Source organism: Grammomys surdaster, unplaced genomic scaffold, assembly GCF_004785775.1.
Source record: "Grammomys surdaster isolate TR1022 unplaced genomic scaffold, NIH_TR_1.0 126176, whole genome shotgun sequence".
Classification (NCBI taxonomy): Eukaryota; Metazoa; Chordata; class Mammalia; order Rodentia; family Muridae; genus Grammomys; species Grammomys surdaster.
This window is the reverse complement of record NW_021620983.1, coordinates 3,060,741-3,087,681: the sequence shown is the minus strand read 5'-3', so window position 1 is coordinate 3,087,681 and position 26,941 is coordinate 3,060,741. Positions and strand designations below refer to the sequence as shown.

At 45.4% G+C, this 26,941-nt stretch overlaps 1 protein-coding gene across 2 annotated transcripts in view; it reads right to left on the bottom strand.

Moving 5' to 3' along the window:
• Positions 1-26,941, bottom strand: part of Itpr2 (inositol 1,4,5-trisphosphate receptor type 2) — a 384,041-nt gene that overhangs the window by 283,909 nt on the left and 73,191 nt on the right. For both annotated transcript variants that reach the window (XM_028757612.1, XM_028757613.1), the window contains exons 3-10: positions 24,861-24,976; positions 23,853-23,939; positions 20,800-20,958; positions 16,386-16,484; positions 15,875-15,958; positions 15,550-15,696; positions 13,391-13,486; positions 2,665-2,709 (exon numbers count right to left, since the gene is read on the bottom strand). In XM_028757612.1, coding sequence (XP_028613445.1) covers positions 2,665-2,709; positions 13,391-13,486; positions 15,550-15,696; positions 15,875-15,958; positions 16,386-16,484; positions 20,800-20,958; positions 23,853-23,939; positions 24,861-24,976 — 833 coding nt within the window. The remainder of the gene's footprint in view (positions 1-2,664; positions 2,710-13,390; positions 13,487-15,549; positions 15,697-15,874; positions 15,959-16,385; positions 16,485-20,799; positions 20,959-23,852; positions 23,940-24,860; positions 24,977-26,941) is intronic.

The following is a 26,941-nucleotide window of genomic DNA, read 5'->3' as shown; positions in this document are numbered from 1 at the left end:
TCCTGCTCCTGCTCCTGCTCCTGCTCCTGCTCCTGCTCCTGCTCCTGCTCCTGCTCCTGCTCCTGCTCCTGCTCCTGCTCCTGCTCCTGCTCCTGCTCCTGCTCCTGCTCCTGCTCCTGCTCCTGCTCCTGCTCCTGCTCCTGCTCCTGCTCCTGCTCCTGCTCCTGCTCCTGCTCCTGCTCCTGCTCCTGCTCCTGCTCCTGCTCCTGCTCCTGCTCCTGCTCCTGCTCCTGCTCCTGCGGAGGTTACTTCAGGGCACTCCCAAAACACCTTTGTGTTGACTCATGGTGAGTCACTGACTTCACAGCAAACATCACATTGCCTGTACTGTTGGAGCCTGAGACATGCTGAGAGAAGCCCTGTCTGGCATTTGGAGCTGAGGTACAGGCTGCAGGAGGCTGCTACAGCTCTGGCATAGCTCTCCCCTCTCTCCTCAGCCCTAGCTCCTCTCTGATTGGGAAGCCACACATCCCAAGCTGCCAGGCAAGCTGCAGGGACTTTCTCCATCTCTGTAAGCCTCCTCCTCCCCAGAGCTTCCTGACATCCTTTCTGCCTTCTAAGTCTGCACACCTTACTGCCAGTGAGCCTGGAGAGAAACCCATGGCAACGTGAAGGTCTGACAGAACCTAAACCTCCATCTCCAAGTTCTACAGATCAGAATATAAAAGTGCTTTTTCAACAGTCTCCTTTTTCTAGAACATTTCCATGTATATAAACACATGCAGGTCTGTGGTTGGCCACACAGGAGGATTTTGACACTCAGAGGACATCTAACAATTTCTGGATACATCTTTTTGGTTGTCACAGCTGAGGGCTGGGGCGGGTTGAAGCTGCTAACAACCAGGAAGATGAGAACGGTATGCTGCCATCACCCCACCATCCAGAGGGTGCCCACTACAATGAAAGGAACACCACCTACAGGTTATGCAAAGGAGACCCCACTGCTCGTACAGAGGCCCCCTTACCACCACCACGAAGAATTATCTAGGCCACTGTGTCAACACTACAGACTCAGAAACAGAACCATCTTCAAAATAATCAGATCCCGTGCCACTTAAATATGGCAGTGTTTGCTAATATGAATGGCATTATAGAGAATGGAGGAAAAAAAAACCCTCTGCAGAGCCGTCTGAAAAGATGTGGACCTTCGAGAAGAAATAATGACCGTCAGGTTCCCAGCTGGGCTTGACACAGTGCCAGTGTTTACCGGGTGCCTGGGGAAGCTGTGCATTTGTAAGATTGGAAATAATGGACCCCTTTGTAAAGTGAACACAGCAATTCGGTCTTAATGGGAGCCCCGACCAACACACACCGCCTCGTTTCTGAAACACTCTGCATTAACCTCTGAGGCTTCAAAAAAAATGGAAGGGGATGTTTTGATAAAGGTTTCTGAATTACAGGAAAAAATATATTAGCAGGTCATTAAGTCACCAACACGGGGAAAAATAAGGGGAAAATCAGCATCCTCGCCATCAGTGTTACTGGAACTCGGCATGAGAGAAGCCGGCGCTCTGTTTTGGGAAATTGATCTCCTCTATCACAGGCTGCAGATTGACTCTAACAGCTCCTCTCCTTCCCTCTTCAGACAGAAGTGTAATTACTGCAATCTGGCAAGCACACTATGGAACAAGAAGCCACACTGTGTGCACTACACCTTCACGGCCTCAGTTTTCTTTACACTCAAACTTGAGGCTCTGGAGAGAGGCTCGTTAAATCAAACCTCTGCTGCTGGCCGTCTCTTACAGGAGACCGGCACAGTCCAGAATGCACCAGCCTGTGTGTGATTGCAGGGAGGCTGGAGACAAGCTCCAGATGTAGGAGGGTTCTTCTCAGCTTTAGTGGAGGTGAAGAACAAGGAGAGCAGCCCAGGAGAACAAGACTTGATTAGTGAGAACGGACGTCACCCTGAGTCTACTGCTTAGCACAGAGTTCTGTTTCCTATCCACTCCGTGAAGTTACATTGTGTCCACCCACTCTGCTCTGCCCACACAGCCAGCTGCATGGCCACCATCCACGCAGGAAGCAGAGCTGTAATTTAGTTACATAGTGGGGAGGTTTGATGGGTGCCCTCCTAGGAAAAGTAACTTTTTTCCCAAGTACTAAGGACTGAATCTACAGCCTCACATGTAAACCCTGTATTATGAGCTATACCTCCAGCCCTCTTTATAACTTCTTATTACATTTAATTTTCATGTGTACATGTGCATGGATGTAGGGGGGGCAGGCCCCACAACACACATGTAAAAGTCAGAGGACAGTTTTGTGAATTGTTTTTTTTTTCCTTCTATCATATGGGTCTTGGGGACAGAGTTCAGACCCTCCGACTGAGTGGTAAACACCCAAGAACCATTTCACTCCACCCTCTTTTAGATAGTACTTCCATGTACTTCTGGAAATTGAACCCAGACCCACCATAGCCTATTTCCCAGAAGACTCAATGCCTTGCAATAACCAGTCTTCAGGAGGCAAGACTGTCCCTTAGCGCCCCCTGCTGTCAGGGAGAGGAATAGCATCTGTACCCACATGCTTCTCTGAGCATTCTTTCCACTTAGAGGCTCTGTCTTGGGGCTCTAGTCTTCAAGGCTGTTAGTAAAATGACTTTAATTTATTCCTATAAAATAGGAAAGGAAACATTTGGGACATACTGACAGAAAGTCTACTTACCACATTTTTTCCTTCATTTTGAGCGTCTCGATAATCAGGATTAAGCTGAAAAAAACAAAGCAAAATTAGTCTTAAATTAAAAGTGCCAGTAAGACTGTGCTGAGCCTGGGCTGGTAAGCTGGCTCAGTGGATGAAGGTGCTCACTAAAAGCTGGATGGCCTGAGATCAATCCCAGCATGCACCTTGCATGTGCTTGCTCAATTTCCCTCTTTCTCCCTCTCCCTCTCTTTCCACCTTCACCTACCCCTCTTCTCTCTGTGTCTCTCTGTCTCTGTCTCTGTCTCTGTCTCTCTCTCTCTCACACACACACACACACACACACACACACACACACTTGTGAACATGCTTAAATACCACACACACAAGGAAGATTCCTCCAGTGGCCCCACTACTGACCTGGAACCCAGACCCAAAGAATTTGCCAAACAAAAGCTGACAGGAACGGTCTCTCTGTCTCAGACATAGTATGGTTGGCCAAGCAGAGATCATTCCTGGCCAATAGATTTATGATCAGAGATGATGCAAAGCTCAGTATGTAACAGGGCACAAGGCAGGGGCAGATGGAGTCAGGGGGCTTTCTAAGAAATGCTATGAGACACGGGAGGAGAAGGAGCTGCAGGTGGCATGTCCACCGGAATCACACTTCATGAGAACGTAGAGACAGCACTCTGCTATGAAGAAGAGTCAACGGGACCTCATGACAAACAGCCAGCTGCCCTGCAACTGAGGATTCAGAAAGACAACTGAAGTACGGTACTAAAGAAATAAAAATACAGAACAAAACCATATCCCACCCTGTGGCTTTGCTCAGATTTTATCTGAAGATGGTGGAAGAGAGCCGGGCTGAGGGAGGGAGGAGCTTTCATCTGTGGCATCATCTGTGCTGTCACACATGATCACATGGACTTTGGTATTGTGCTCGTGTTTGTTTTTTATATTCTTTATAATAAGATTATGTATATTCTGTTATGTACTATACATATATCCCATCACAGATATATATTTATATTTTATATTTACATAAATTTAATACATATATTACATTTATATATCTGTATACAAAAATCTGTGGGGTCAGCAGTGAGTAATCCTCAACTTGACAGAATCTGGATTCCCAAGTCTCTGGGCACGCCTGTGAGGGATTACCCCGGTTAGTTTAGCCTCTGACCTCACCAGTGTGGCTTACGTTAACTGAGGGAAGAAAAGCACATTAAAGTAAGAGACACCATTCCTAGGGCTTGATCCTTGACCACCTAAAGCTAAGAAGCAAGCTGTTTTGACTCTGGATGCCATGTGAGCAAGCTCCTGCCACTGTGAAGTTCTTGCCGTGATAGAATGTAGCCGGAAACAGGTGTACCAGAATAAACCAGAATAAACCCTTCCTTCCTTAAGTTGCTTTCCTTGGAGTATCTTATCTAGTAACAGAAATGTAACCAATACAAAGTTAGCCAAACTGTATCTAAAGCTGTATCTAAGGGTTACATTTGCATTCAGGCTGAATTAGGATACTTAGTTCCAAATAATAGTAAACCCAAGCTCGGAACCATGACTCACGTATAAACAGGATGTACAGAGAAACGGGAATGGGCCCAACTATGCCCAACACAAAACAATTTCTGCCCTTTGAGGGGCAGCTGGTATCCTACCATAGACCACACCACACTGTAAAATTCAGTTTCCAAACTCTGCCCTTTCAAGGTCACCCAGTTCTGTAAGGCCTTTTTAAGCTTTGGGCCTTGGGAAAAGTCACCCAGTCACATTGAATCGGGAGTCCTTGTCTACAAAATGAGAGGGGAAAAACTCTATGACTGAGACCCCAGTCTGTGATGCCTATGACTGAGCCCCAATCCTATGGAGATCCATGATGGCCATAGGTCTGCATGGGTGAGGGTCACACACACATCCCTGTCTTTGGCTGCTTGCCAGTCATCTCTGTCAGTCAGCAAAGCACAAACTAATAATGTTTAGAAAGGAGAAAAAAAAAAAGATGACATGGGTCTTCACTGTAGGCCTGGCTGGGTTTACAACCACCTAGGAGACACACCTCTGGGGCAGTCTGTGAAGACATTAGCAGAGAGGTTTACTGAGGAAGGAAGACAGTCCTGAATGGAGTGACAACAACCCACAAACTGAGGAGCTCCAGAGTAAATAAGACAAAGTGAGAAAGGCACCAGCATCCATCTGGCTCTGCTCCTCGAGGCGACTGCCTCAGAGTACTGCCACCGTGCCTTCTGCACCAAGATGGCCCATAGCCTGTAACTGTGAGCAAAATAAACCAATTCCTCTCTCGTTGCTGTCGGTAGCATTGTGTCACAGCTGTGAGAAAAGTTATTACTAGAGAGAAAGAAAAACATCCAAATAAACTTGCAGCCACATGCATTCACAGACATTAACTGTTAACGATAAAATATGCACACCTCAAATTCTACTACTTTGTCCCTTCCCCAGATATAGTAACAGCCGTAGTTATCAAAGTAATTAGTGAATGATGCATAAAGAATATTGTCAAAGAAGGAAGAGAAAGACATCCTAGGGCAGTTCCTGGATATTTTAGGACTCTAAAGGAAAATATTTCATTATGCTAAAAAACTGAATTATAAATCAGGCATGGTGGAGAGAGAGAGAGAGAGAGAGAGAGAGAGAGAGAGAGAGAGAGAGAGGAGAGAGAGAGAGAGAGAGAGAGAGAGAGAGAGAGAGAGAGCTCTTGTAATAAACACTAACAGAGCAACTTTAAGGAGAAGATGTTGTGGCCTGTGGTACTTAGACTCCTAACCCTGGCCACCAACCCTGTGACCTCAGAAGGAAAATAAGACATAAATACAATCAGCTATACCACAAAGCAGAATTTGACCAAAGCTAAGAGGAAGAAATGAATAATTTGTAAATATCATAGGACAAAGGAGGGGTGGAGTGATCTGTAATGGGCTAATTTATTCAAGAACTATTCCCAGGGGCTGGAGAGATGGCTCAGTGGTTAAGAGGACTGACTGTTCTACCAGAGGTCCTGAGTTCGATTCCCAGCAACCACATGGGGGCTCCTAACCATCTGTAATGGGATCTGATGCTCTCTTCTGGCGTGTCTGAGAACAGTGACATACATACAGAACCATATACTCACATGCATAAAATTAAAAATAGTATTATTCCCAGTGTTCAAGGTAACCGTTGAAGGGTGGGTTGAATTTTAACCGGCAGATAAGGGAGAGGGATCACCACAGGTAAGAGAAGCAGGACTTGTGTGACAGTGTCTTGTGTGATACTTTTTAAAAACTGTTTTTGAGACTTCATTTAACTTCACAATTCTGCTTCTGAGGAACGCTCTTAACCCTTAATCCTTCAGGGCTGAGGAGCAGGCTACTGATGGGGCATGTCACAGAGTCATGTGATGTAAGAGTGAGAGAGCGCAGGTCTGAGGGATGGAAGCTACACCCTGAGAGACTGCAGCTTCTGCTTTCCTGCCTCCAGGAAACAGAAAGGTGTGAGCCAAAACAGAAAGACTCCACAGATAAGACTCTTACGCTGAAAGGGGGATCAACCTGGACCTCGGAGGCTTTTAAGCTAATGGGAAGATCATGCCACACAAACGAGTCTGTTAAATGAATGATATAAAAATCAGTCTTACATGTTGACATTTGGCAGCATCTAAGTATAGAAACTGCTGTGGAAAGATAAGTTTATTGACTCTCAAATATTAATGCCTATAATGGGGGGGGGGGGGGAAGGGGCATCACTGTGGGGAAATGACCACAGTTTTAAGAATATTTACTACATTTATAAGACGGTGAGATAGCCAAGACCAAATTCGGAGTCCGCAGAGTGGTGGGAGTGGGCGAGAATGTAGTGGTTACTGGCAATGTCAAAAGGTGGCCTTCCTTCATCAAAACACTGTGATACAAAGTGCAGTGTGCAGAAGAGAAAGGTCGTCACAAGAGTCACGCTAGCGGCCCCGAGTCAGACGCAGGATGGGGCAGCCTTCCATTCACACAACAGAAGGAAACAGACCGAAATCACAGAAGCCCACGATACACGCTCACAGCCTTGCTTTCTTATCTTTGCGGCCGGCGGGAGTTGGGATGGGTTTCTGCATGCAGGTGCAGTACTTATGGAGACCAGAAGAGGGCACCAGACCCTTTGGGAACATGAGCGAGGAGCACCAACCACACTGCAGGTCCCAGGGACCGGCTTCATCAGCTTAAGCAATCTCCCCGCTGAGCCATTTCCCTAGCTGTTGTTCCTCCTCCTCCTCCTCCTCCTCCTCCTCCTCCTCCTCCTCCTCCTCCTCCTTCTCCTCCTCTCCTCCTTATTGTTGTTTTGCTTTGGTTTTTTGTTGTTGTTTTAGTTGGTGTTTGTTTCCTTTTCTTGAGAAGTGTCTCCTATAGCTCATGTAGTTGTTGGACTCGCTTTACAGCTGCTGCTGGGGACGATCCTGACTTCCTGCCTCCCCACTCTCAAGAGTATGGGACGCCAAGACCATCTTCTTCCAGCTCTTTAGTGTTAGCTGTAAGTTTTTAATTAATTGTACCTAGGAGCATTGAAGTTAGGAAATAAGGGTTTAGTGCCATCTGGTGGAAGTTTGACCTAGTTACAAACAAATAAGCTAGCCCTCCTAGTGTGTGTGTGTGTGTGTGTGTGTGTGTGTACGTGTGTGTACGTCATCCACCTTTTTTATTTAATTGACACAGTGTATTTCACTGGCTTAGAGCCCTCCTAACAGGCTAGGCTGGCTGGCCACAGAGCCCAGGGAACCTGTCCCCATCTACCCAATGCTGGGATCACAAGGCCCCGTGCCTCTTCTTAGGTAGGTTACTAATGTCAAATTCAGATCTTCATGATTTCATAGCAATCAACTTATCCACTGAGCTCCCCCCCCCAGCCCACAAATAAGGTACTCTAAAAGGAACTATGAAAGCCAGGTGAGGCAGCAAGCACTTGGGAGGTGAGGCAGGAGTATCATGAGTTCAAAGCCAGCCTCTGAAACATAGCGAGTTCAAGTCCGAACAAAATGAGGCCCTGTCTTGCAAAGCCAAAAGCAATATGAAATCTTTAACAAATAAAATTATTTTACATTCTCTACTTCGTCTTGCTTAGGAAAGAATTACCAAGCTGTTGCTTTAGTGATTGACCTCCACAGTGTGGAAAGTCAGGGCGGCACGTGGGAGGCAGAGAAGCCTGAGTGTTGCCCTTCCCACAGGATAGCATTGGTTCCAAGGCTGTGTTAGCTGTTCCTAAGATGAAGTTGTTTTCTTTCCCACGGGCACGGTCCTGAACTTAAGGTCTCTAAGTCACAACATCTGCACAGCTGTGCCTCTGCATGCCCACACTGTGCAGCCTGTATCTGACACCTTCATCTTGACTACATAACCCATGTGTCTCACGGAAGTGACACTACCAAGAGCCAGGTGACAAGTCTGTAATCACATAAAGTCCAAATCTCTGTATTATCTGATTCATACTTAAATGCTTATTTCTACATTTTAACCATGGTTTTCTGGCCCTCTGTTTCCGGAATGTTAATCTGCATCATCAAACACTGTGTGGCCAGTGCTCCTCATGCTGACTGAGGGACTCTTCTCAACCTCGGCTACTCTGTGGTCTTGCAGAATAAAACCCACGTTGTATCCTCTGTTGCTCTCCTAAGCCTTGGTGTTTTCTACACTCACCGTAATATTTTTAGAAAAGCCTATTTTCAGTAGTTTGCAACCGTGTGTGTTGGCTGCACCATCAATTTCGGAAGCCCCACAGGAAGTGATCTGCTTAACTTGGGCCATGGCCCCTCTGATTCTACAACAACCACAAGCTCAGCACGTTCTTCCGAAAAACTTAACTTCATAGCTAAATACTAGTTTAAAGGGTTGTGTTTAGGAACTATGCTCGTAAGTAAGACTGTAGGGTTTCTTTCTCTTTTCCGTCCTTAGTTTAAAGCTGCCATTCTTAAGCTCGCTGGTTTTAGCACGTGCTAAATGTTGATATATGTTACAGGATACATGTTGATAATTTAAACATTGCCCAAAGCGAGAGGTGTCAGACGCGTATGATGGAAGCAATCTAACGGTAAGAGCCCGCAGCTCAGTGATGTATTACAAGGTTCCCATGGGGACCGCAGGGGACAGCAACCACACCTTAACATCTGTGTCCCCAGCACCAAATCAGTACAATGCTTCCACATAGTAGGCATTCAATAAGAGACCTCTAAGCTCAGATTTTAATGTAGATCAAAGCTTCTTGGCCTCCGTGTTTTGGACTAGACGATTCTGTCAGGGAGGAGAAGGTAGCCATCTGTGTTAGCCATGCGTGATGTCCAGTCCCTTTCCCAGCTGTGTCAATCAAACATCTCCAGATACTGTCAGAATCCCTGACAGGATACATCAGTTCAGCAGTTCAAGACCATCCCTGGTGGTTACATTTGGGGTTTGTTTAAGGGTTGTTATTTTTTTAACTTTAAGGAAAATACAACCTCTCTGATACTAGATCCCTTTTTCTGTGAACAGAAAATACTCTGTTTGCAGCTGTTGTACCTCCTGTCCGTTCATCCACCCATATCTAGTGAATGCAAATTCAGTGTGAGACACTATCCACCCTGGGGAGCTGAGTAGGGGCCTTCTCTTATGAAGTACAAGACAGCCTCTAACAGACATACACACATGCACAGACAGATGGACACACACATAAACAACTACATACTAGGACAGAGCCAATAGCAGGCAAAGGCTGACAGGCTAAGCCGATTTCTAAGGCATGGCCAGTCTCTCAGCTTCTCCTAGACCTAGGCTCCCCACATTTTACCCAGCAAGCTCAGGGTATTCCTCTCTACAGCAGTTAGCTCAAGCCACAGCGTGCTGGCCTGTGTGTCCACATATGATTGTGTACAGGGCCTGACTATGTTTGGTATCTCCTGGAGACGGCACTTCCTATGTCAGAGCCTTGCAGATTTTCCTTCCTGAACAGGCAGGTGTACTAACTAAGCTGCCCTACCCCACTTTCTCCCCCTGGATTATCCCAAGAAGAAGGTGACCCTGCTGGTATATACCTACAATCCCAGCTACTGTGAGACTGAGACAGGATGGTCACGAGTTCAAGCCTAGCCTGGGTTACCTAGTAAGTCAAAGCCAGTCTGTCATTTAGCAAAAACTAGACATGGAGGTATAGCTCATTGGCAGAGTGCCTGACTTGCACAGCCAGAACTCTGGCTTTAAGCCTCAATAACACACACACACTCACACACTCACACACACACAAAGTTACTTAACAAAGAAACAAACACCAGATGTTGATTACAGTGCGAGACACTCTTCCCACTATGGAGAGTCAGGTAGGGTGCATTATGAAGAACAAGACAGTCACTGACGGACATACACACAATGCACAGACAGATGGGCAAACACATAAACACACTGTGACAGAGCCAATAACTGGCTACAAGAGCCCTGATGCTGGTGGGGGCAGGGTGCTGTTCTCCACTCTCTCCTTCCTCTCTACAAGAGAGAAAGCACTCAGTGTTTCCTAGATTCTTGTGCACTCTGCGCTGCACGTTTCTGTCCTCTTACTCCTAGCACAACCCCGTATACATATATGATTGTCTTGACCACACACAAGGAAACTCAGGTCCAGAGAGAGGTTAAATGTCTGCGTAGCATCTGGTAGACAAGGGGCCACAGTCAAAGCAAAGGGGGTCATAGTCTTTTCTTTGTACTGCTACTCTAGGCTCTCTTTGCCACAGTAAATAACCATAAACTCAAAAGCGGCTAAGGATTACATCATCTTTTTTGACCAGGAATGTCTAAAACACTTTCATAAAAAAAAAACATCGTGGCCTTGGTATGTCCAAGTCCCCTGCTGGGTGCTCGCCTTCCATGCAATAAAAGGACAATCCTCAGTCTGATTTTTAAATAAATGTTACACAAAACATCGACTGGAGTTTTGGGGGTCCCTTTATTGGTTTTGCTTCTCCCGGAGAAAGCCATCCTGTGAGCATTCAGTCTACTTTCCTACAGCTGGGCTCCCCAGAAGAACTCTACATGAATCCATTCATGGCTGCACCCAGACCTGTGCAGCAGTGCCCCCATCCCCACCCCAAACCCTGTGCCCCCATCCCCCACCCCAAATCCTGTGAGACTCTGCCCTGACTCCCGGCATTTGTGATACAGTCCACTCCGGTTTCGGTTGTCCTAGCTTCTCAGGCTCCCAGGCTTCTGGGAGGTTCATGTCTAAACACATCAGCCTCACACACGCACCTCTGCTGAGATCCTTCATGCTGATGAGATCAAAATCTTCTCTATCAGCCGTGCTCGAGCTCCAAACTCCTAAATGCTGAGAAGCCTGAGGCCATCAACTCTGATACCTGGACATGTTCTGAGTATCTCAAAATAACCGTAATAAAGTAAAGGGTAGGGGCTGGCGTAGCAATCAACAGAGCCCGCCTCTTTTTCAGAATACCTAAGCTAATTAGTTAATAATTAACTGAATTACTTTATTGGCCAATGTGGAACTTTATTTATTTATTTAGTTATTTATTTATTTATTTATTTATTTATTTGATATGAGTACAGTGTTGCTGTCTTCTGGCACACCAGAAGAGGGCATCAGATCCCATTACAGATAGTTGTGAGCCACCATGTGGTTGCTGGGAATTGAACTCAGTACCTCTGGAAGAGCAGTCAGTGCTCTTAACCGCTGAGCCATCTCTCCAGCCCCCAGTGTGACACTTCTATCAGTTTCTCCAGGTCAGCCAGTGTCCTCACCAACCCTGTAAAGCCAAAATCCTTCTGCTTGTACTATTAATGGGGTCCTGTTGATTTCTGCCTTCTCGAAACATCTTCAAGCTCTCTGTCCTTGCCGGCACCAGGACCACCCCCTGGGTCCTAGTCCTCAGGATTGCTCAGTTGTGTCTGCCCTCTGGCTCCTGCCTCTGGCTCCATCTCTTCCAGGGACTCCACAGCAGTTGCAGTCACCCCTACCCACTGGCTCTTTCTATAGGTGACAGAAGTGTCCCCATCTGGGACACCCCATGTGAGATGCTTAATGAACAAACAGAAATGGAGACAGCACGACCAGGAGGCTAACTTTTGAATACTATTTCACCTCAACCACATTCACTTTAATTTAGTAGCCAACTGACAGCTCACAGATACCACACTGGACAGTTCCGCTCCAAATACTCTTCTTTAAATGCAAATTCTACTACGGCATTCCTTAGCTTCAAAAACAATGCCCAACCCCTTCCAGTTCACAGCCAAGCCCTGAGCTACATGCATTTCTGGTCCTGCCAGCTCCCCTTCAATCTTCCAGAATAACCTTCCAAACTCAAATATATCCATGCTACAGATCAGCCACAGGACCCCACACACTTCCTTGTTTGAGGGCAAGCTAATTCACATGAGGAGGAATCCCTTCCCTCTCTGTAGTGTGAGCCATCAAAGCCAGCTGCTGCTCATGATGGGATGGATAAAGGATTTGAGCCCGACACCACCTGAGCTACACAACACCAGAAGGGAACAACCATGTCTATAACACACAGATGTGGGAAGAGTGATACCACACAGAACATTCCAAACCAAGCCACATACATAAGCGAACCAGCTGCCCCATTCCGGTGGGCCTCCTTTGCTAGCTTGCTGCTGCCGTGCTGGGGATGGAGCCAGGGCTCCCTGCACATGTTAATCAGATTCTCTGACACCGAGCTTTATTCCCAGCCCCTGTGCTGGTTTGGATTTTCAAGTCTTTGACGAATGTTTTCATCCTAAATATACCTCCGTGCCAGAGCTGGAGAGAGCTCTCTGCCAATAAAGTCCTCCCCTTGCAAAGATAAGAGCCTGAGTCTGATCCTCAGAATCCACACAGAGGGTGTGGCAGGGGAGACAGGAGGGGGGAAGCTGGGTGGTTGTACACGTTTATAGCCCCAGGTCTAGAAATGTAAAGATTTGGGTCCCTAGCCAACCAGCCTGGCCTGATCAGTTAGCACAGTAAAATGAGAGATCTTGTCTCAAAATCCAAGGTGGACGGACTCCTGAGGAAAGAGACTTGAGGCTGACCAATGGACTCCATACACAAACACCCACAAGCATATCCATCCTACACACACACACACACACACACACACACACACGTCTGAACACATTACAGACATGCATTATGTATACAAACAAAAACATAGTAATTCATTGTCTAACTGTGATGGTGAATTGCAGTAGACAACTTGGTGATCTCTAGCATCAGCTGAGAGAAGGGTCTCTGAGCACACAGGTGGGGGGGCAGTCTGAGAAGGCTGAGGTAGAAAGACTCAACCACTGTGGGTGTCATCATCCCCTAAGCTGGGACCCTGGACAGCATATGAAGGAAAAAGCCAGCTGAGCACCAGCATTTAAGTCTCTGCCTCCTACCACGGACTGGCTGCTTCAAGTTCCTGCAGTCCTGACTTCATCATGACGGGCTGTATCTTTCAGTCATGAGCTGAAACAACTCCTTTCTCACCTATGATGCTTTTGTCTGGGTTTTTTTTTTTTTATCAAAACAACAGGAAAAATAACAAAACCACCAGCCCAGATCATAGGCAAAAACTGAGTTATATAAACTGGCCCCCTGATGACACAATGAACTTTGTAGCAAGGGGTTTCCTTGTTCATTATTTGAGACAGAGACAGAGACAGAGACAGAGACAGAGACAGAGACAGAGAGAGAGAGAGAGAGAGAGAGAGAGAGAGAGAGAGAGAAAATGGTGGCCAGGCCTCACCTCTGCAGCTAAGTAGTTCCCAGTTGCAAGATGCTTAAACCGGAACAGGCTGTTCCATTGTCCTGCACCTCCACGGCATGGATCATGATGAACCACCTAAAGAGAAGGAGTATTTCAGTGACCAAATGGTATCTACATGCCAGTCAGCAAGAGTCAGTGGCCACAGAGTACCCTGCTGTGTGGCCCAAGCTATCATATATAACAATGTGGAAGAAAAACAAAACTTTCCATCAGTGAGCAAGAAACACACCGTGTCTCATTTGTGGGTGCCCGTGCCTCACACCTGCAAATGCTGTCTTAATACAAAGTTCCTGTCAGGGGTAGTGGTTCACAAGTGAAATCCCAGTGTTTGGAATGATGACAGAAGGACTGTCCAAACGTTCAAGGTTGCTTTGTGCTGCACAGGGAGTCCCAGGTCAGCCTGGGCTACAAAATGAGTCTCTGCCTAATGTGTATCATTACTAGCCCACAGAATTGAAAAAGTATGAGCAAATCACCAGGATCAAAGCCAGGCACCCACAGGCTGCATGAAACCCTTTCCGGGAGTTGCTTAATGACCTTATCTCTTTGTCTGACTTTCCTGTTACTCTCTTAGTTACAGTTATTTTCTTGTATTTTTTGTCAAGAGCAAATTAGCTAACTCTGCTACTGCCTCCCCTATTCCCTGACTTGCAGGTCTCATGACTACCTTGGCACTCTCTTTTCCCTGTACCTGAGCAGCACAACCTCTGACCACCTTGTGCTATTCCTCTCTAAGACAAGGCGCAAATAAGTTTGCTAAAAAATGCTTAAAGTGGATGCTGTGCTACCTAGCTTTTACTGTCAACTTGACACAACTTAGATTTACCTTGGAAGAGGGTCCTCAATAGAGGAATTGCCTCCATCAGATTGGCCTACAGGTACAACTGTGGGGATCTTCTGGATTGCTCACTGACAGAGGAGGGCCCAGCCCACCATGGGCAACACCATTCCCTCCACAGGTACACTGAGCTTTATTATGTAAGAGCAGGCTGAGCATGGGCCCCAGTGAGCCAGCAAGCAGCATGCCTCCATGGCTTCTGCTTCGAGTTCCTTCCCTGCCTTCCCTTAGGGATAGACAGTGACCTAGAACCTATGAGCCAAACCATCTCTCTTCATCCTCCCAAGTTGCTTTTCATCCTGGTGTTTATCACAGCAACAGAAAGTAGAGTAGAACAGATAGAAACATTAGTCATTAAATGTGAAATGTGATGACATTTATTTTAGTTCTTCTGCTTCAGTGTATTTCATTAGTTGTTTTTCTTTTTTTTTTTAAACCCACAAACCTGTCAATTTTATGCTAGGTTACTATGGAAACCATTGCAAAACATACATCTTCAATGCAAGGAGTGAAAGCCAGCTGTGATTTATTTCTACATGAGGCTGAGGCTGGAGGATCATTCCAAGAGAAGGGAGGGAGGGGGAAGGAAGGAGGAAGAAGGGGGTGCTATGTTTGAACTGTTACAGTTGCTGCTGTAGACTACAGTGTCCATTAGATCTCAGAACTGGCTTGTCCAGGGAGACTGTGTGTCTTACTTCCTCCACTGTTCAGAATAGTTCCTTAAATAAAATGCCACATTTTATACCATACTGCCATGTTTAATTAGTGAAAGCTTTCAGAAACATAAACATTCTCTTTCTCTGTCACTGAGTCTTGACACGCATCTCTGACTAATCTGGAACTCTTTTTGGAGACCTGGCTGGTTTCAAACTTGTGGCTGCCCTCTTGTCTCAGCCTGGTGAGCAACATTCTTAACTATGAGTCTTTTGATTTCAATAGCATTCAAAGAAAAAAGTATGCACTGTTCTTTGTGGCAATGAGGTCTGTTTCTGCCATGGCTCAGGCTGAACCACAGAGGCACGCGGCTTCCAGTCTGATCAACAATGGTGAATTCACAGTGGAACTTTTTTCTCTTTTCAACCCCTTGATTTATTTACTCTGCTTTATAAAGGGTTCCATTGTGGCATGTTACTCTCAAGTTGGTCACAGCCATAAAGAGATAAATGTTAATTAACAAAAAATCATTCCGTGTCATGGACATGCCCATGACAGCAAAACAAACAGCCTAGTGTGTCTTTATCTTTCTATCTAAATATTTAGCAAAAGTGACCCCTGCCCCTCCCCCCAAAAAAGTACACACCTCTATTTCCCAGAGTGCTTTAGAACTAGTAGCCGAAGTTGCTGATTGACGCAAGGTCGTCCGAAGGAAAATGTGCTGTTTTTTCTCATAATCGTCACAAGTCAGAAACTTCTCTTGTTCTGCGTGAAACAGTCTCACGACATCACCCTGGAGAGACAGGTGAAGAAACGTTGTCCTTCCAACAGCCAAGGAGACCCAGTCGTCCCTTTCTGGCTCTGGTACTCTGGGCCAGCGACTTCCCTTGAATGTGTGCACATTTCGGAGTACTAGGGGTTGGTGCTCAGTGAAATGTGAGGATAAAGATCTGTGTGGATCGTGTACTTACCCCTTTTAATACATCCTCTCGATAGGAACTGAATTTCATGAATAAAGTGATTTTCCAGCTAGTGTTACAATTAACAGCATTCACCTATTAATGGAAAAAAAAGTGTTAAAAGACATAAGACAGTAAACTCTATATTCCATACCAGATCACCATTTCAATCAGGAAAAGAAGAAAAAAAAGAGCAACTGTAAACGATGAAGTGTCGGCTTCCATAAAAGCATCTTCAAAGGACCATTCAAATAACAGCTAGTACCAACAGATGCCACAGGGATACTAACGCCACTAAGATGGCACTTGAGAGAATCTAGAAATAGCATGATCTCCCTCCTCCTTTTATCCCTCTCCCTTATTCTCTTCTTCTATCCCTCCCCCTCTGCGTGTTCTTCCTTCTCTCCCTCTCCTTTCTGTCTTTCCCTTTTTCCTCTCTCTTCTTCCCTCCCTCCCTCCCTACCTCCCTCCTTCTAGAAAAGATCAATAACCACCCCCTCCCTCCTTTCCCGACTGGATTCACCTCTTTGCAGCCCGGGTTGTCCAAGAGCTCCACGTTGCTGGCATGCAGGGGCTGCCCAGCATTTACAGGCATCAGAACGACTTTATCTCCTACGACGATCTAGGAATCAGAAACAAACTCTGACGCTCTGTGGGGCTAAGAACATCTAGCAAGCCTCACCAGCAACCTGCCTGCTGGGCTGTCATCTTCTACAGCTTGACTCTTCTCCCTGAGAAGCCTGTTTGTATACACGCTCATGCATACAGTCGTATCCTCTGGTGCCCTGCCAAAAACCCGTCCATGAAGGTGGTCCAGCTCCATTCTTCATTGGTCTGTCTCCATGTCAGCCAGATTCCTCGAAAGCCATAACTGGGTTATCTTCCTCCCACAAGACCTTGCGGTAGACATATTAAAGGTGGCTGCCAAGACACTCTTTATAATTTCAACAGGGCAGCAGAGAACATCATTCAGTGTTCCCTACCCACTAAAAGGCAAGTCTGGTTAACTGATCATCCCCTAATCTCAGAATTATGAAGCATCCTGCTATCTTCAAGATTCAGGAAATACAGGACAAGGCACAGCTTTATAAAATATTTATGCTTTGTCTGGCCTGGAGCCTTTGGGTCTCTCTTATTTGAAATGTCTAAAACCAGAACTGTAAGAGCCTGTGCTTCATTTTTTTAAAAAAAGAATTATTAGGGTTCCAGGGGAAAGCGCTAAGTATCAAAGTCTGTGTTGATGTTCGTCTGGGCATGATGACAACGTCTGCTTCCTTGCATCTAACTCAGTTCGAGGCAATTAAAATTCCCTTTTCTTGGTGTCAGTAACGGTGTGATCTAGTGACTAGAGAGAGATGTGTATTATTAAATTTCTTTAGAAGATGGTTGTTTTGCCATCTCTGCTCCCACCTGCGGGGCTTTCCCACTCTGAAGCAAAATCGAAAACCTTCCCTTTGCATGTTTTATACCAGTTGCATATTAGAACAGTTATAGATTAGTTTGATCTGTAACTAATAAAGCCACTGGGACTTAGGACATCTCCAATGTACCTTAAATCAAAACACAGTCACACTTCCAGTGCCATGTGACCCTAAGTAGATAACGCTGAGGATTGTATTGCCCCCAACTATGGAGGTCTGAGTGTGTCAGAGAAGCCTCAGGTTCACTAATCAAACACAGGAAGGCTGCCCTTGGGTTTGTGGGACAAGCACCTGCTACTTGTGGGACTGGTCTCTGGTCCTTGTCCAACCTTCCAAACATGAATACAGCTAGACACTCATGTACAGAAAATAAAGATAAGTAAATCTTTGTTTTAGAGAACAGTTAAGAGGGGCTAGGAAGAAGACAAATGTGTTTAAGAAAGAGCCCACAATCTCAGGGAATTCATATTACTAGATATATTGGAATTATTCTCCGAGGACTGAGGCTTCAGGCCTGAAGTACTGATGGTGCTGTCTAAGAAGCTGTCTATCTGGCACATAACTGGAGCACGAGGGCTTTTTATTTTACATCTTACAATCAACCCTTGTCTCTCTAGCATATTTTAACAAAGAAACTGAAATCCCCAAAGTATCTGTTGGGCCCACATAACGGCTATGCCACATTCAAGCTGCGGCTTCAATGACGGAGATACCACCTGGAGCTGGCTAGCCCTGCTTTGAAGTGGTACCTGGGACGATAAAAAGAACCTCACAATGGGAATCAGAATGCCAGAGCCCTCTGCAAAAAATGTCAGACACATCGCTTTGTAAAACAGCAATGTCTGCTTGCCAGATAGAATCCCTCTCTAAGCTCTAGGATTTTCTACTGACTTAAAAAAACAATCCCACCTCTTCATACCTTGCAATCTACCATCAGCATAAAGGACCCTTGTCTACTTAGGTCAAGATTGAAAACAAAAAAGTAACTACTCAAACATAAGGAGGACAAATGGAATACTGATGTTTCCACTCACAGGTTTCCTCTTCTGGTAGCTTAGCAGCAACCAAGGACTTTGTATATGGCTGTGTGTGAGGGAGAGCATGTGACTGTTTTCCCCCAATTCCTACGGAGTGCAGCCTTGTGCACTTAGCACAACCAACAGCCTGGACTCCAGCTGGTATCTGCATCACCCTCCGCTTGAGCTCAGAGGGCTGCCTGTTGAATGCGCACAACCGAATTCGCTACTCCACTCATTGCTAAACAGCAAACTGTGATTTAAAAATCCCTCTAAACATAGAGATTTCCTCTTCATTTAATATACTTCTGCAGAAACTCAGTCATGATTAAACCACACTCAAAGAGACAGTATTCTCAACTGCCTTCAACAAACTATAGTAGGTTGATGTTTCAAAATGCTACCTATTCCTAGCGAAGAGAGGAAGAGCTGTGACACAAGTCCATGTGCAGCTGATACAGGGCTGTGGGCATGCCAGCCTTCCTCAGCAACACACAAAGCTACATGGAGGTGAACAAATGCAGTGACTGTTTCTGCAAGCAGCAAGGTGGAAGACCTTCAACTGGGCTCCATGGGGAGTGAATTCAGATAGGAACAAATTAACGAATTGTGGGTGGCCACAAAAAACGGGCTCCAGTGAAAGACTGTTTCTACTGAAACTAATTGTCTAAAGTAGTTGGTTACATTCAACTCTCTACTGATACCATCAAGCTGAAGAGAAAAGAGATCGCATCTAACCTAATAGCCGAGACACCCATTCTAGTATGCCAACATATTCTTTCCTGGATTGAGCTTAGGATTCCTTTGGTTTGCTCTTTAGTTTTCGTGATGACCTATAGATGGTAACATGGGGGTTGCAGGATTGGTACAGCATCAGAAGGAAAGGTATCCTAGATGGCCGTAGTTCACAAACTGCATTTTAGCCCTTGAGTAATTGAGAGCTGATTGTAATTAACTACCCACTCAGAGTAAAGACACAGCATGCTCACTGCACAGATCTACTTCATGGGGGAGGGGAGCACTGCCTTTCCAAGGAAACCAACACATTCCTGCATGCCATGCAGAGCAAGCCTTACCTAAGGAAGACATCACCAGAAAACTTATTAACCCAATAAATCATGGCGCTCATGTCCTGTGGAATTGAATTTACATTTTAAAATTCACTGGAAAAAGAGATTCTCTAGAAAAGGAAGACATTTCAAACAGACAAAATACCTCCACGCACACTAAAGATGTAACCAAAGTGTCTACTGTGAAAACTCTGACAGAGAATTTTATTTTCATGTCAGTCACTTTAACTTTCTCACATGGCAAGTATTGTTCATGTGACATTTGTTAAGGAGTTTTACTTTATGAGCCAGCCTTTATCGAGCATCTTCCAAGTGCTAAGGACTATCACAAAAATATCAATCTTTTAGCCAGATGTGGTGGTGCATACCTGTAATCCCAGCAGCCTGTACGAGTACTGAGTACTTAGTATTAGTACTGAGTGCTGAGTACTTAGTATTAGTACTGAGTACTGAGTGCTTAGTACTTAGTATTAGTACTGAGTGCTTAGTACTTAGTATTAGTACTAAGCTAGTACTGAGGTAGGAGGATCAATCCAAGTCAGACCTCAGCCTAAACCACATAACAAGTGCCAGGTTAGGCAGGTATATAGTGAGATCCATCTCAGTAAATAAGATGAAATCATTGTTCCTATGAAATTATTTCACTCCTCCCTCCCCACAAAATAGTAGAAAAGACCTAAGCCCATGGTTCTCAACCTGTGGGTCATGAACCCTTTTGGAACCCCTGGAAAACACAGATGTCTGCACTACTGTTCATAATCGCAAACTTACAGTGATGAAGTAACAACCAAAGTAATTTTATGGTTGGGGGTCACCACAGCATGAGGCACTATATGAAAGAGCTGCAAGGCTGAGACCCACTGATGTAATCAGTCATGACATCACAATCTTTTGCACAGCCCAATTTGCAGTCAACACCAATGAGAGCATGCCACAGCCCCTTCCCTCAGATGCTGCACACCCATGACAACACTGTAAGGAATTGGCTCTGAAGACACTGAACGGAGCTTTGGCATGACTCTCCACATGTTCTCCTGTTCATTCAGAAGGCCAGGAGCCATACTGGTTCTCGTCCTTGCAAGCAACCCCAATCCTGTCTAAGCAAGCCTGCCTCTTTAAAAAGGTTTCACATACTCAGGCTGGAGATGACTCTACCTCGAGCTGACATCTCACTTGTGATTTCTGAGCATGGTGTAAACTGTAAACAAATGCATTTAGCCTCGTTAAAAAAAAAATGCTAAAGCAAAATGTGTTAGAAAGTACAGTCACACGTGTGCAAAAGACACTATAATGTAACCCATTGCTTTATATGCTACCTTAAATTGTTAAGAATTAACTAGCTGAAGACTGCATTTCCCGCCTCTGTATGTACTTCCTGAGTTCTCTAAGAACATGATGTTCATTTCCCTCTTGGCTTTGCACACACGTACATTGTCACCCTCGCTTCTCAGCTTCCAGAAGGGATGGATGTAGAACCAGGACCCTTCGTTCCCTGCAGCATCCAGCGACACACGCATGGCGTTCTTCTCCAGTAAAGCAGGTAACCTCTTGTTCACGGTCAGGTACTTGTTGCTTTTTATATGCAGTAGCTGCAGGGAGAAGATGTATATTAGTGCTTGTACTCATGGCCTCCTCAGGAGTTACACTCACAAACCTACACGTCGTGGCTTATGGTGGACACTAGACGGGTGACCGATTCTAAGACTCAACAAGCACCAACTTTCTGAGCTGCTCCTTGCCTCGGCTCTGAGTTCTGCTCCAAGGGTGATGCTGTCTGTGTGAGAAGGACACACCAGGAGATGCTGAAGACATCTTCTCCTACTCAGAAATAACAGACTAAAACCTGTCTTTCCAAAATGACCTGGAAGATCCCCCAGATTCCACTCATTACCAACACTTGTACAACCACAAAAGCAGAATCCACTAAAAACAAACAAACAAAACCCCTGAGAGAATGTACACACCTACCCTGCGTGTCTAAGCACTTCTGCACACAGACAGCATTAACTCCTGTTCTGTGGCATCAACAGTCAACAGAGACCTGACCTTCCACTTCTCAGATGCAGAAGGAACAGCCCTCACCTCTCCCATCTCCATGGATGCTGTGGACAGAGTCTTCCCCAGATATAACCTTACTGAATAGAAACATGAAGATAAACTTCCCGCCTGCTTTCAGAACCTTTCAGAAGAGAGTGGTCATTTTAGTACCCACAAGATGAGGCTGAAGTAATTTCAGAGTAAAAGCTAAGTCTTTAATTGAAAAAAAAATCATTTTCTTGCAACACTCAAGGCACTACCCTTGGTTCTTTTTGTACCAATAAAGGCACAAAGACCCATGGGTCTGGGAAATAACTCAACTGATCACTTGCTGCCTTTACAAGCATGAGTTCAGTCCCCCAAGTTAAAAAGTCAAAATAGGAAGGAGGACGAGGTGACACACACTTGTTATTGCAACACAGGGAAGGCGGGTCCCTGGGCTCCCTGGCAGCCAGTCTGGCTGAATCCACTAGTGCCAGGCCTATGAGAGATCTCGTCCCCAAAACAAGGTGGGGTAACTCCTAAGGAACAACAGAGATGAGGCTGACCCCAGGCTTACACACACAGATATTTATGCACACTCACACATATGCAAATCTCACACAATTACACACACTCATATACTCACACTCTCTCACATTCATACATTCAGGCATGCACATGCACACTCACACACACTCTCACATTCACATTCTCATACATATTCACACACATCTGCACATACACACTCATGCACACACACACACACTCATTCACATGTACACACACACACATCCACACAAATACTCACACTCATGCACATGTACACTCACATACCCAAACACACACTCATACATAGTCACACACAAACACAACTCACATTCATGCACACTCACACACACTCATATACTTACACACACTCTCACATTCACACATTCATGCACACATACACAAACACAAACATACACACTAAACACTCATGCCCATGTACACTCACATACACAAGCACATACTCACACTCATATATAATCACACTCATGCACATTCACACTCATGCAGACTCACACATGCACATCTCACACACTCATATGCTCACACACATACTCATGCACACTCACAAACACACACTCTTGCACACATACTCACACAAACATACACACTCGCATATACAAACACACACTCATGTACAATCACACTCGTGCACACTCATATACACTCACACACATGCACACTCACACACAAACACAACTCATACACCCAGTCATGCACACTTATATATGCACACACACTCACATACTCATACACACACACGCACACTCAAGCCTGAGTATGTACCTACGTGGTCTATGTCAAAGTCTCAGCCCTTAGCTGAGAAGACAGACATTTGTACTTGAAATACTTGAGAAGAAGCTCAAGGGAGTCACAAGAACTCTGTGAAGGGACACTCTCTGGAAGACTACTTGGGGGTATGCAGCCCCACCAAGCTGAAAGCCACTCTCTCTATCACTAGATGAGGTCCCACAGTCAAGAGTGTGAGGCCCATCCTGCCCTTGGAGGAACAGCTTTGCTCTGCCCTCTGGCACACTGCTATTGGTCCAGGACAAAATATCAGGAGACATTGTTCTTTAAAGCAGCCGTATAAAGTACCTCATTGTGGCGATTACTGTAAGGAACCTGTGAGGCCATTGTTTACCACTTTAAACAGAATCGTCTTTATGAGCACACAAGAGAAACACGTTCCTGGTCTCACTTCTGGGAATGGCTGTGTTTCTAGACTCCAGATGGACGCTATACTGCAGACCTCCCCTAACAGGACAGTGACAAAGTCATTCCTGGTGGCCAGGCAGCAGCAGAAATGCCCTGGGCTGGAGGTTTACCAAACTTTCCAAACAGGTTTTCCAAACAAGCCTCACCCTTGACTTCACCTCATCCAGCTACCCAAGTGCCTCTTCAGTGACTGGGGCTTTATTTCCCAGTGTGCTGTGTTTCTTGGAAAAGGTCTTACATTCTTTTTGGAACAAGGTGTGGCACTTACTAGCAAATTAAAAAAAAAAGTCAAAAAGATCCAAATGAAGCAGGAGAAAGGAACACAGCAGAGATAAATCAGGGTTTGTGTACAAACTGACAGTGAAGACTGAAAGCCAATCAAAGACTACCTGTTAAACGTAAAACTTGAAAACTTCCCTTCTTATGGGACTTAGAAATCCTTCTGCACAGTCTTGTCTGTGGTGTGGCACACACCCCGAGGTCACTGAATGGATCTCCCTTGTTCTGGGCTTGGGGATCTGGTGCAAGACATATTTAATACATACGTGGTACGATGGGTGTTTACTGAAACTGTCATACTAATTACCATCCCTACCAAAGAACAAACACAGCACCTCAAATATTGGTACACGGCCATGTGAGTGATTTGACAAGTCACCCATAAAATGCTTTCCTCTTTGATGACAAAATGGAGACTTACTTGTATAACGTTGCTGTACTTCACGATTTCTCCCAAAAGTTTCCTGTTCTCTGACTCATTCTGTTTTTGTTCCAGCTCTGCGGCATGCTACGAGAGAGCATCCGAGTGTTCAGCGGGGAAACACGGCAGGCAGAAAGGATGGCTTACAGTGCATTCTCAGTAACAAGAATAATTCAGACTGGCTGCATCGCCGGAGAGCGGGATGGGGCGAGGGGCAAGACTTAAATGATATAATATAAGGTGGTAACTTTGCACATTTTAGGGGGAGAGGAGGGACCAAGACAGAGTTTCTTCAAGTAGCCCTGGCTGTCCTGGAACTTACTCTGTAGACCAGGCTAGTCTTGAACTCAGAGATCCACCTGCCTCTGCCTCCCAAGTGCTGGGATTAAAGACAGGCACCACCATGCCCAGCAAGAAAGTTTTCTGTTACTGAGAGCACCCAGATTCCAGTGCCCCATGTACCACAACTTTGCAGTCTATGCTGAATTCAGCCAAACCTGTCTTGGGTCTTTTGTTTCTATAGAGTGAGTTTCAGCTAAGCAGAAGACTCCGTGGAACTTGTAAACATAAAACTATTGGGGGAGTGGGTTAATTAAAACCTCAAGAAAAAAAAAAAACTTTCAATTCTGAGAGTGGCTGGCATTTAAGTGATAAAAGACAAATTCATATTCAGTCAAACTAACACCCCCCCTCCAAAAAAGATCCTTTATTTTCTCCATAGTCTATTACAAAAAAAAATAAGTACTTGGTAGAATAAAATATATTTATATTTACTAGTCAGAGATTTTTAATTCATTTTCAGTTTGGTAAGAAGCTTAGAATTAGTCTGGCACACCTTAAAAAAATAACCGTGGGGATGTGCTGTCCACGTGCTGGGAAGTAAGCAGGCACGGCCTGCAACTGAAAGGACCTGCCTGTGCACCACGCCTGCGGTCTATCCGAAAATCTGAAATTGCTGACACTGGCTGCCTCTTCCGCTCCTCTCAGGAGGAAGATGGCCGCACTTACCTGGAGCTTCTTCAGCAAGGTGGCCTCAGTGTGGTTTCCCTGCTTCGCCTGCTTGGCTTTCCAGTATTGCTTCTGGGCAGAGTATCGATTCATAGGGCACACCTTGAAAAGGCAGTCTGAGGAAACAACAGACAGAGTGATAAGTAACTAAGGCCCCCGGCGCTCTCTAGACCCTTTGTAAGGCTGGTTTGGAGTATTGGTATCTCAGCATCTGGGAGGCAGTGCAGAGGTCACGCTAGTCATTCTCTGAGCAACTCTTAACTCCAAAACATCCTCTTCAAACACCTATTTATATCTCATTAAAATCAACCACCTATTTATATCTCATTAAAATCGACCTTCCTTCATCATGGCTTTGTGGAACATTCTAGCTAGTGTAACTCACAAGGAAAGGAATGCAGTTCTTAGTTGGCTTTGGACTTTTGAGACAGGGTCTCATGTAGCCTAGGCTAAGCCTCCCACTTACTATGTAGACAAGGATGGCCTTGATTTTCTAATCCTCCTGCCTCTGCTTTGTCAGTACTAGGATTGTGAGCGCAGCCACCATGCCTCGCCAATGAAGTATTTCTTAATTGTCAAGAGGTGTTTGATCTTGGAATGTGAACAGTGAAGCTGAATTTGGCCATCCTACACTCAGGGGTCCAAGGCAGCGGGGTAGTGAGTTCAAGGCCAGACTGGAATACTCTGCCTCAAAACAAAAAAGCAAATGAAAACAATGCCTTATCTGTTCCTATACTGTGATTCCGTCTCCACGTTCAGTATATTTGTTGCAAGAAATAACAACCACACGACCATGACAGCCACCTAGACCCCTCCAGGCTACAAAGACCTGGGCCGAACACAGGGTGGAAATTTGAAAGTCTGTATAATAGGAAGGAAAAACACCAAACAAAACAAAGGCCAATATTGTAGTCCTGATACTAAATACCTAAATACACGGGCCAGAAATCATAGGCACAGGTGAGTATGGTGGTGGCCCCTCAAAAGCAGAAGAGCGCAGCAGTGATTTCTCCAACGGGAAGAGCCGGCTCAGCGGCTCCCCATTGGCTACCGATGTCATGGGATTATGAGGTGACTTCAACATGAAATGGAGGCCAGCTCCCACGGTCTGCAGGGCCCTAGGTGCCCTTCCTGCTGCAGTGGCAGAGCTCAGGCACCGTCAGGGAGAGGACAGGAATGGCTGCTCAGTCCCATTCTCCACTCACACAGTCCAGGATCCCAGGCAGGGAAGGATGGCTTTCTAGTTAACCCTGACATCACAGATAAGTAAATGAAATCAGACCCAAACATTGTCTCCATTACACACACACACACACACACACACACACACACTCACATACACATATACACACATACTCTCTCAAACACATTCACTCTCACATGTTTATTCACAAACACACATACACTCTCACATACACACTCACACACATACACACACTCACACATACACTCTCACATATACACTCACACACATACACACACTACACAAAGACTCTCACATATACACTCACACACATACACACACTCATACAATACATACACTCCTCACACACACACACATACACACACACACACACACACTCACATACACTGAATACTTTAAAACATGGTTGGAGAAGTGGCTCAGTGGTTTAGAGCACCTGTTGCTCTTGCAGAGGACCCAGGTTCAATCCCCAGCAGCTGCATGGTGGACAACGATCAACTGTAACCCCAACTTTGAGCATCCTGCACCCTCTTCTGACCTTCTTGGACACCAGGCATGTGTATACAAATATGCAGTCCTCCACCATTGAGGATCCTGGACTAAGCCTCTGAGACTACGCCAGCCTCAGTTAAAAGCTTTATTTCATACGAATGCTGTGGTCACGTTGTCTCTTCACAGCAATGGAACACCGACAAAGGAGTATGACTAAAAATTTTTTAAAATTTAAAAAAAGAAAACCAGGAAATAAAATGATCTTAAAATATACACATAGAATCTATTATCTTATCTATTTATTACTTATTTATTTGCGGGGATGCCGTGGAGGTCAGAGAACAACTTGTGGGGGTTGGTTCTCTCCCTCCACCTTGTAAGTTCC